General features: G+C 24.4%; 1 protein-coding gene across 2 annotated transcripts; it reads right to left on the bottom strand.

Annotated features, from left to right (window-relative positions):
- Positions 1-5,928: 5,928 nt before the first annotated feature.
- Positions 5,929-12,455, bottom strand: LOC108001409 (ataxin-10). 2 transcript variants are annotated; one of them, XM_017062405.3, is made up of 7 exons: positions 11,903-12,455; positions 11,350-11,820; positions 10,684-11,195; positions 10,319-10,584; positions 8,144-8,207; positions 7,821-8,012; positions 5,929-7,714 (listed from the first exon to the last, which is right to left on the bottom strand). In XM_017062405.3, the coding sequence occupies exons 1-6, from the start codon at positions 12,016-12,018 to the stop codon at positions 7,825-7,827; spliced, it is 1,617 nt and encodes a 538-aa protein (XP_016917894.2). In that variant the 5' UTR covers positions 12,019-12,455; the 3' UTR covers positions 5,929-7,714; positions 7,821-7,824. The 2 variants fall into 2 exon arrangements, with proteins under 2 accessions (XP_016917894.2, XP_016917893.2); XM_017062404.3 differs by having other exon boundaries at positions 5,929-8,012.
- Between the last annotated feature and the right edge of the window lie 7 nt (positions 12,456-12,462).

Genomic DNA, 12,462 nt, shown 5'->3' with positions numbered 1-12,462 from the left:
GAATTCTGAAAATTTATAATTTTTCTAACTCTTATATTAGTCAATTATAATAATATATATTAGTCGTATTCTCGCGTTATAGCTTAAAAATAATTATTTAATGGTTATAAATTAAACATTTACGATAATGAACGAAATGATGGCCTAAAGTTAGAAATAACTAAAAAGTTAAGTTGCATGTTTCTCCTGAAACCCATATAACCTATATGGGTTCATAATCGTAAAAGGGTTAAAACGTCCCATTCTAACTTATCTAAAAAGTGATATATTTGAAATATCCAAGACATAACAAAAATGCCTAACCTCTGAGTACATTCAACGATAAAACATTTCATATAAAGAAATTTTAATTTGTATTTATGTTTCTTCATATCGTTTTTTAATTTATTTAGTATATATAATAAAAGACGCAATATATTTGAAATATAAATTTGTTTAGTACGAATAAAAATTTATTTATTTATTGTAAACAATAATTTAAAGTAATGGTGTTTAAAATTCTTATGACATAATCAACCAATTGTTTTCTCAATATATTTTTATAACATTTTGTTTATAAATTCGATGTCGAAATATAAAATTTAAAGTTCCTTCTTTTTTAAAATTTTAATCTTATCAAAAAGTAAATTTAAGATGAATTTTGATTCTTTTTTTTTTCTTTTAAGTAGATTACACTTCAAAATCAAATACACTTACAACGTTCGCATTACAAGTCGATATTTCCGAAATTCAATTAACATTGTGAAATTCAAGTAGACACGCAAATTATAGGTATGAAAGAAAAAAACACGTTTAATCTCACATAAATCAAACATTCCGTGTCGCAGCTGTGTAATTAGCGGCTCATTAACGATGTTAAGTTATTGACCTACTTGTATCAAACCGAGTCGATACCAGTTTTGATTGCTTCATAGTTTCTTATGAACCAATTCAAATGGAACAGATTTATTTCGTTTCTCTAATTCAGGCACTCTGTGGTGACAATTTCATTACGTATAAAAAATTGAATGAAATCTTAATTAATTTTTCACCCAGTTTTCTATAAACATTCAACGATTGAAAATTGAAATTTTCAAATACAATTTTCCTTCATCCACTATAAAATTATATTCGTTTTTTAATTTAATTCATTTTTAAATTGTCATTTTTTTTTCTTTTAACAAACAAAAATTTTAATGTTTTTAATGTTTTAAAAAACTATGAAATTTTAATTTAAAATTTATATTCCAAAGATTCTTTAGTTTGTCTTTTTTTTTTTAAATAAAACTTTATTAAAATATAACATTATAATGGCAATAATTTTTTCGATTTTAAAGAAAATTATGTATAGATATGATGGAGATAGAAAATAATCTTAATATATAGAAGAATTAAGATCAAATTTTTAAATACAACGAAAAAAAATGTATTTAAATGTAGACATTAAAATAATATTTTGAAAGAATAAAAATGCTATTAAAAAAAATATATTTTTCCAATAAAATGAAATTATAATATTTGAATTATATAAATACAAATAGATCAAGATAAAATTAATTATAAAAAGAGAAACAAATATTAAAATATTGCATTATTTAAAAATATTATTCTAATAACGTTATTTGAACTAAAGTAACAAAACAACAAAATAACGATTAATCGATAAATATAAATAAATTTAAATAATTTCATTTTTAATCATTTTCAATATTTTTAAATATATTTTGATTTACAATCTTTTTTCGTAATATTCAAATAATTAACAACCCTCTAAATAAGATAAGAAAAATTTATAAAATTGCAGGATTTTTGCTGTAGCGAAAATTTTAATTAATATTTCTGTAAAATATAATACAAGTATATTAAAATAAATAAATAAATAAATTAAATTAATATTAAAATAAATAAATGTCAAATTAATCTTTTTTTATGGATTCACTGGTTGGGAATCACTGATATCGAATAAAAGCCATTTCTTCCTCGAATATGAAAGATCGTTATTAAAAAATCCCAGCAAAGAGTTCGATTCTCCGATACAAACGGCGGAGAAAATATTTTTTTTCGCGATTACCATGATTCCGACGAGATGAGTCGCCCTCATCGAGAACGATCACGACTCACTTCTGCTTAAGTTTTAAGCGACGGTTTCCTCGTTCCAAATATCCGAGCTTTTACGGTCCATAAAGGGACGAGGGCTGCTTTTAGTGGCTATTACACGAATCCCCGGCCCGGCGCAACATTTATGGCTTATGCACCGTGTGCGGCAGTCGTTAAAACACATTTCCTGGGACTATGCGAGATCTGGACGCAAGTTCTGTGTTTACGTTCACGATTAGACGCACGACATTTCTTTGCCAGTTTTTCCTTCACGAGGAACTTGCGTGCGGACAATCCGCATCTAGAAGGCGGACACATTAGCGGAATGTTTTACGGCGGTAGAAACACCGACCGTCCATGAAACTTGTCTTGATAAATATACAAGATTGTTTTTATTCCTTCAACGTGGTTAAAACGTTGGTAGATTATTTAGTGGAGATCTCTTGGTGAGAGATACACAGGATTTGTTAATAGTAGAGGGTTAACGTTATGTGGATCTTTGATGAAATTTTAAGAATTTTATGGCTTCAGTTCTAATGCTGAATCATGATGGGATGTAGTGTCATGCGGTATATTGCAAGATTTTTCAACTTTTTATTATATGATATACATATTAATTTATAATATGTATATATGTATCAAAAATTTATCATTGTTTATTTCTATATTATTTTATTATAAATATTCTTTTAATATTATTATTCATATGTTACTTATTTTATTAATTTTATTAATAATTATTGTTTACATATAATAGTAGATAAGTAAGATAGAAATAATAATAATTAATATATAGGATACAATTGAAATTTAGAGTTTTCGAGTGAATCCAATTGAAAAAAAATGTTCAAATACAAAATTAAAATGAAATTTGATCGATAAAAGATAATTATGTGAAAATAAATAAAAAGAAAAGAATAAATTTTGTCCATTTCAAAAATTACTTGACTACATATATGTTCAATTTTGATTTTTTCAAAAACCAGAACTTAAATTAATAAAAAATATATAAAATTCAATTCTACGATAAGTTTTATCGATAATTTATTCGTATTCAATAAATAATTAATCAATTTTATTTAAATAGTTTGAAAATAAAATAGTTTAAATATATAGTTAAATATAATAGTTTAAATATAATAGTGAAAATAAAATAGTAATAGTTTAAAGTTTGAAAAATTTTCAAATGAAAAAATTTTATTTCATATTTTCGATTATTTATTTTTTTTTTTTTTTCATGTAGAATCACTCACGATTGTATCATTGCCCGTGAGATATTCCGTATAATATGCAATGTAATATATTTTTAATACTATATCATTTTAACGCTCATTTACTTAAAAATAAGAAGATATACGTAATAAACAAAAATATATACAAATATCAAAATCTAAAGTGTTTACTTAGAGAAAAAAATATTTCGTTAGTTATTTTTATAAGAACATGAATTTGCATTGATACGTATAATTTATCTATGGTAATGGTATTCCACACTTCATCTTTGGTGTCACTCTATATAACGATGTAACTCTTTTGTACACGATCGATGTACGCAAGGCATACGAGGGCACAGGAAATATATTGGCCTGTCGGCTCTTTCAGAAGAGTTTCGCGTAGGCGCACAGGTCCGTTCGAGGCAGGGATCGTTTAAAAGGGGATCCACGACTTATTAGGCACCGACATAGGCACAATTCGCAGCCACTATTAATATATGCTAGCCGATTTACTTTTCCGCCTGTTTACACCCTACTTGCGCCGCTTGTTTTTCCCATTCAACTCGATTTCCGGTCGCTCAGCTAATTGAATCACGAATTATACAAGCATGCAATTTACATCATGATATTTTGGATATCATATCGGAATCTCGAATAATCATGCGAGTTATTATATCAATATTTTTTTTATTAGATAAGGCAACTTCATATTAAAATGAAAATTTTTAAGAATTATATGTTAAAAAATATTGTAGTGTAGTGTTTTCGAAAGTTTCATTTAATGAGAAATATTATATTACTATATTTATAATATACAATATATATAGTATAGTATATATTATTGTATACTTTATTCTGACAACAATATAATTAAAAATAAAGGAATTCAAAGTGTACAATAATTTTTATGAGATTGCATGATGTAAAATCTTATATAAATTTTCTCACTTAATAATTATTGAGGTAAGAAATATAAAATATATATATTTGCACATAAACTGTTAAATTTCCCGAGATTAATATTTTGAAAAATAAAATTTTTAAAATTATTATTCGAGAAATTATTAATATAAATTATTATAAATTATTATAAAAAATTTGATATATTATCGAGTAAAATATCAATCAATCGAGAAATTGCATAAAGTCGGAACTTGAGACGCTTTCACGCATCAGAATCTATGAATATTAATCAACAAGCATGTGCAATGAAAAGTCATCAATCTGATCAACATGATATATCTGGTTGAAATCGGATATTAACCAAACCATGATTATTAGTTTCACATATTCTAGAAATCAGTTTTTTATTGGAAAGATAGATCTTTTTCATCACACTATATATAGAAATTTATTGAATTTTCTTTAAAATAAATATAAATATCCACATTTTATTTTTTAATAATGAATCATAATATATAATACAGATTATATCTCATGTGATAAATATTCATTCCAATATTTTGACTTATTATTTATTATTACTTATTATTTATTATCACAGATTACAATATCTATTTATATATATGTAATTTTATATAATATGAAAAAATTTTAATCTTTTTTTAATAACATCAATAGAGTGCAGATATTAAAAAAAATTCTAAGAAAAAAGCTTAATTAACACATTTATAACCACTCATAAAGTTCTGCTTTTTAATTATTTAATAATAAATATAATAATTATTGAAATGATTTCTTCATATTCTTATTCTATCAATAAAAATCTATAGTGAAGAAATCATCAAAAAATTACAAAAATAGTTTGACGTTACATTAAACCAAAAAAGTTATGAAAAATTCTATGTCTTAAAATAATAATTTTAATTGATTCAATTCAATTAATTCAATTAATATATATTATTCATATTTATTATTTATTATTCATTCGTACAAATTGTTATTTATTTATTTATTTTTCAAATAACATAGTTAATTTAAATTTTTTACTCAATTATTGTATTTATTGTATTGTAAAATATGTCAGGATGCAACAAATATGTAATTTAATTTTATTTTTTTCTCTTTTTTTCTCATTCTATTTTGTCGTTTTCTTTTGTAAAAGAATCATTACCCCAACACTATTAACCCCGAGTATAATTAGCTGATAAATTTTGCGTTAATTGCCAGCCATTATGGCCGCTTGAGATTAATCGTCCATGATCGCTTGATATTTAAATTAAAAGCAATCTCCCGCGGTTCATGCTAGCCGCCTGCTTCTACGGTGTCCACACTAATCTTTTCTTTCTTTTCATGATTCCTTTTTTCGCAAGCTCCAAAAGCATTATACGCAGTAAAACAAATCATTTTATAAATAACAAGTTAATTAGTAGTGGTCAAAGAAAGAATGTTTAATTATCATTGATACATTTTTTCGTTTTCTTGGTTATTTCTATATTTTAATGAATTTTATCAAAATTAAATATAAAATTAATTTTAAAAACATAAAAATAAATTTTTGACAATTTCAGTTTTCTAAAATCTGAAACTAGATATTTTATTATAGTTCAAATATAACAAAAGATTTTCTTATTCTAATTGATCATTAAAATATAATTAAAATAAAATCTATTTTTGTTTTGTATTATTTAGAAAGAAATTGGATATTTCGATCAAATATAAAAGTAATTAAACAAAATTAGAAAAATTGTAATTCTTTTATTTCAATATAAGTATCACATTCTAACAACAAAGATTCTCACAACAAAAGATTTCTTATTCGAAATTTATAATTTTTTTACATTATAATTTTCGATTATAATACGATTTGTTTTCTTTTTTTTTTACGTTCCATTCATTGAATGGATTACCCGAATTAAATGACGATTAAATAAAAATTAAATAACAAATGTAAGGTAATTTGATAATGAATAATAATAAAATAAGAAAATGTATGAACGAGATGTAATTCTTTACGCACAATAGACCATAAATCAACGAACAGTTGGTTAGACTCGATTAGATCGTGAATCATGTTCGCGTATTGATAGAAACGTATCATTATATTTTATAAAACATTTACATAAACCGTGACTCACGTTAAACGAATTTCTATCGCGATATCAATGTAATTACCTGTCGATTTCTATTCAAACCTGAGAAAATATGGATCTAGTTGTCGAAACAACGTTGGTGGCAAAAGAGAAATTCAAAATTACCGCCACTATTGATTAAAAGAAGAAATGATTATTATGCGATATAAATATTGTATAATATATTAACAATTTTAATATATCTATAATACGTATAATATATTATAATTATAATTTACCTATTGAGTAATAATAATTTTTATTTGTAATTTTTAAAACTTTATCTTCTATTGATATTTTTTTAGGTACTTTAAATGATACAAATTTTATTAATTTACGCATGAAGTGATGATATATTAAGTAAACAATTTGTAACTAATGATCTCTATTCTAGATCTATATAGAAAAAGAAAATGCGTTAATCGAGATATTAAGAATTAGAAATAGAAAGAAATAAATAACGTTAAAGATTTAAAAAAAATATATGTTTTAAATTTATAACAGCGAGAGGACAAAAATTAATTTATTTTTAATTAATTCAAATCAATATTTAGAGAACAAGAAATCTTAAAGGAAAATCGCAATAATTCGATTTAAATCTTTAAAGAGATCAAAACAATTCGTTTTTTCTTAGAAAAATAATAGTAATGATAGAGACGATGTCAAGTAGATGTTTGAAAACAAATTCACATGACAGATGCGAAAGTACAGTTGTATAACTGCATTAGTAACTGCTAATAGACCGTGAACCCGTAGCAGCTTTTATTGTATCGTAAATCAGTTGGCCGCGAATGCAGATATAATGTCTCTTTACGCAATATGATATCATATTTCATGTAATGGTACCTATCATGTACTATAATTGTAGGCTTATTTTACAGTCAACACACGCCACGAGAGATACGTTTGCAATCGGTCTAACTCTCGAATAATTATTGCGGTCTAACTCCCGATAAAGAGATCACCGATACCTTATCCGGAGAAGTATCGATATATATGCTAGTGAATACTAATATAATTAACATGAGCACTGTGATTATGCATCTGATGACCGACCGAGTTCATGAGAAAACGATCGTCTCGCCAAAGAAACCGCTATTCCTTTAATTCAAAATTATACGTAAATAAATGAATTTTATAGCTGTTACATTTTTCATTTTATTATTTTATATTATCTGTTTGAATTTTTATGTATAATTGATTGGTTTTATGTATAATTGTAATTTCATCAAAATAAAAAAAAACAAATCGAAGAAAATTGATCTAAAAATATAAAAAAATAGAGCAAATATTAATTATTATTACTGTACATTCTTTACCTTATATCCAAAAATATCAGAATCATTAATTTTTCATTATCTCAATTCGTTCAATTCTCTTTTTCATTCCAATCTATGTGAACGATAAAAATTTTTGTTAAAAAACTTCAATTTAAAATAATAAATTTAATTAATTAAATATATTGATTGAAAATTTAATAAATAATAAATTCAATAACGTTTTCATTCACGCGGTAAAGGCACGATTCCGATCTTTTTTCCTTCCTCATCCTCGTGCAGCGTGACACCCATTTCTTGTAGCACACTATTCTCCACAACGCCGATTCTACTGCTATTTCGGATGATCTCTTGATTCGAAGGATTATCCTCACATAAATTCCGCAATGCGAGGATCGTCCATTGCATTATAACTGCGCGCGTAAAATTTAACACGTGCATTAATTAGCGTGTCGGGATATCATTGAGAATTCATCCCGAATTATAATAAACAGACGATCACAAGAAACAAAAAAAAAAAAAAACAAAAGTTTTGATAACTTACGTGGATTTCTCGCGTCTATATTACAGCAATCCAGAAGCAAGGGAATAACGTCCATTTCACGAAGCTGAAAAAATTCAATTCTCATTATTGAGAAGCGTGAGCCTGCATGTGTATGAATCTGCTTATGATATCATACATAAAACTGGAAAACATCGCGTAAAATTGCGAATCATCGTTGAGTATTTATGCATATATGCGAAAGCCATTTTTTTTTTTGTCTGTAAAAAAGATAACTTACTGGAGATAAGTGGGATAAAATTGTCCAAAGAAATTACTGCATATTGCTGAAAGACGAATGTCAAGTAAAATGATAGAAAAGAAAAGATTATTTGATTTATCTTTATTAATTTCATCTTTTAGATGGAATATGATACCGATAGATTGAGATTATCTTTATATTTTTAACATTTGAAGTTATTTATTACGAAATATATAATAATTCGATTATGACTAAGTTTAACTTTGAAATTTATAAAAATTTGAAATAAAAAAAAATTTTTTAATAATTTTTAAAGATTAAAAATAAGAAATTTGAAAATTTTCTATTAACAATAAAGTCTCTGCAATACCTTAAAAGGATCATTGGAAGTTACCTAAAAGATATTACATCGTCACAATATTGCAGATATTAATTTATTTTTATAGCAACGGCATGGAGTTTGATTTATAGCATTTGCCATTCACGTAGCCATAAAAATATTATTTTTGCACAGTCCGATACATTGCAAGCTGTGGCCTGCGTTCATGAATTCATGATCATGAAAAATGAATCGCTATTGAAAATCGAATGAAACGTAATTGAATCGCAAGTTGAAACGATGATACATTTTATTGACGAGTCCTAAATCCATACATTTCGAATTATCGCACGTTGGAGATTGAACGTGACAAACAAAGATCCTCGCAAGAAATTTTTAAAACGTGATAACCATTACTCGAAAAGTTTTTGCGATGGCCGTCATAAACAAGCTCGTATACACGCAAATTTTTCATTATGAACCATATGTGTTTCAATGAAACAGCTCACAGCTACCATTGGGTTATATATTAACAGCATAACGCGAGAAAGCGTCCCATCATTTTACGAGCAATTGCGACGACGATATATACATTTTACAATTGCTTAAGAAGCAAGATTCAAAATATGTACATGTTTATAGTACGAAATTTAAGAACATGATCGCCTTCGACACCTTCCATCATTGAACCAATGAAACAGATCTAAGAAAAAATAAAAAAAAAAAAAAAAAGGAAAAAAAACAAATTCAAAAAAAAAGAAAAAATCGAAGTATATTCACGTTCCTGCGTTGTACGTATGCGCATCGATAAAATGATTCAACAGAAATATGGCCATGAATTTGATCATGCTAATATATTAACACAGTATTCGATGCTGGTTAAATTGCCGCGTCTTCAACTTGGACAGGATACTTAATTTTCCTTTGTTCGATGAACACTGTATGCTACACGAGACTCGTTCTCGTTTCTTTTATGCACTATCTCTCGCGCGCCAGAGATGAAATCAATAAGTAATAACGATCACTCGAAAGCCTGTATACATATACGTATAAAGGGGTTAAATAAAAATCAAGCAATGGGAGAGTTGTTTTAAACTTAAGGTTTGTAATATTCATCTATATTCTCTTTTGCTCTTCTGTATCTTTTGTTTTTTCTCATTTTGCGTGTCAGAAGATGATCTATGATGCAAAAAGTCTTTGTACGCGGGTGCACGTGATAAATGAATCAACGCTGCAAGATGAAGAATAGAAGAGAAATGGATTCATTATAAAAATTATAAGATCGATGATTAATTAGAAAAAATTATGACATTTTTTTTGCTCGATATTAATTATAAATGAAATTTTTATGGTGAATCTATTCGTTGCAATATATTCAATGTAGTTTCAAACACAACCGTACAAGATTTTATGGCGCTACTTTCCAGAAGCTTTGTAAACAGTTGTGTTATTTACATTACCAACATATGATAATTTAAAATATTGTTATGGATAATATATATATTTCAAATAATTTTTAATTTTTATAATACAAATATTCAAAATAAATTCAATTTTGATTTTAATATATTATTTAAATTAAAAGTTTAATATATTGTACATATAAAATATTTCTTATAAAATATAAATGGATAAAAAATAAGAATTTTATACTTACAAGATCTTGATATTCCTTATTTTTATATGATATATTTCCAATAATCCTTATTAAACCAGCTTTAAAACCAAATGTGGGATGATTCTGAAAATCGTTTTTCGTTGAATTCAATTTACTTCTATTTTCTTTAAATTCTATACTATTTGAAAATGCTTCTGAATTATTATTTGTTAATTTCATTGCTAAAGTTACATCACTTAATTTTTGTAATGGTGTAAAATGATTATCTGATTGTTTTCCAATCATTTGAATAGATTTTAATAAATCTGTAAAAATAATAATATTAAATTTTCTTAAATATTTTAATATTATCATTAAATATATAATTTTTTAATATTAATTTTAAATTATACAAATATACTTACAAGTACAATTAATAAGTAAATTTTTATAATTATTCAGAAAATTATATTCTTCACAAAATTTTGATGTCAAGATTCCAATAATATCAAGAAGAATAACAATTTCTATAGGTTCCATTTCATCTAAATATATGTCCACTGTTTTTAAAATTAAATCACTTCTTTTACAAAATCTTTCAATCAAAAATTCAATTGTATCCTTTGTAAATATATATTCGCTTTTAAATTTATGTATTGAATTTGAAAGTTCATTACAAATGATTTCTAATAAATATAATTTATTTTCAATAGTCATATCATTATATATATTTTCTAATATATTTCTTTCAAGTAATAAAAGCATAAGAGCTTCTTTTGCACTTTCAAAATCTTGTTTAATTGGTTTTAACAATTGTGAACACAAATGTTTTTTTTCTCTTTCTAAAAAAGTATTTCCTTCATATTTTTTTAAAGCATTATGTATAAATGCACATGAAGCTTTAACAAGTGACATATGTTCACAATTTGTTATATTTCTATATAAGGAAATGCATAATATATTTGATATAGATATAACATTTTGAAACATAATATTATTTTATTAAAATAATTAATACAAAGAAATATAAATTTGTATTAATAATATTTACATTATTATACAAATTTATATTCCTAAATTTATATACTTACATTATTATATCCTTTAAATTAGTATCATATAAATATTTTGGTATATTATATTGATCTAGATGATCGCTATTTTTTATAGATGCAAATGTAAATAGATTACAAAGAAATTGAATACATAATCTTAAAATTTCTAATTTTTCATCTACCAAATCATTATCCAACATATGCGATGTAATAAAGTTTGATGTCCAATCTATGACACCTTCATAAGGAAAATGAGAATTGAATGGATAAGAATTAGATATTTTCATTTCTTTAATATTTTCATTATTTGCTAAAATAGAATATAATTTATGACTATACGTTCCACGTTCAATATCAATTGAAATATATTCTTTATGTATATAACTGTTGACACAAGAATTTCCTAAACATTTTAAACAAACAATTTTTATATTATTTGGAATAACAGGATTTTCAGTTGTAAGAATTTCTGCTACTTTTGCTAAGATTGAAAAAGCAATTAATTCCCTAAAATTAAAAAATTTGATTTATTAATTTTATAATATTTATTTATGAGATATTATATTTATTATTATTTTTTAAATCATACTCTGATTCAGAAATTCTAAATATTTTCGGATTAAGAAGATTTAATAATTCATTCCAATTTTCTTCAATAAAAGCAGAGTTAAGTTTTGGTAATAAATAAATATTTCTATTATTCATTGTATAAATGTTTGTATTATTTATTTTATTAAGAATTATTTCCTATTTTTTTTTTATATATATATTATTTAAAATAACCTCACAGGACAAATATGTCACGAGCCATTTTTAAATAGGCAGCAATAAGTAGTAAATAAATATAAATATAGAAAATAAATTAAATTTAATATATATTTGTTACTAAACAATGTAAAAACAGTAAAATAAATTTATAATGATTAATAGTATACGTAATTAATGAAAAGAAATAATATTTGAAATATAATATATAAATATATTTTGATTAATATTTATATCAAATTAACCAAAATTATACCAAAATACTTATTTTTAAAAATCAAAGTATAATTATATAATTTAATAATAAATATATAATAATTTTAATTATTTTTAATTTTTATGATTTTTATGAAGGTATATATTTCTATCCCTCGAAATTACTAA

Source organism: Apis cerana, linkage group LG5 (assembly GCF_029169275.1).
Source record: "Apis cerana isolate GH-2021 linkage group LG5, AcerK_1.0, whole genome shotgun sequence".
NCBI lineage: Eukaryota > Metazoa > Arthropoda > Insecta > Hymenoptera > Apidae > Apis > Apis cerana.
Note: the sequence above shows the minus strand (reverse complement) of the source record. Positions and strands in the feature narration are given on the sequence as shown.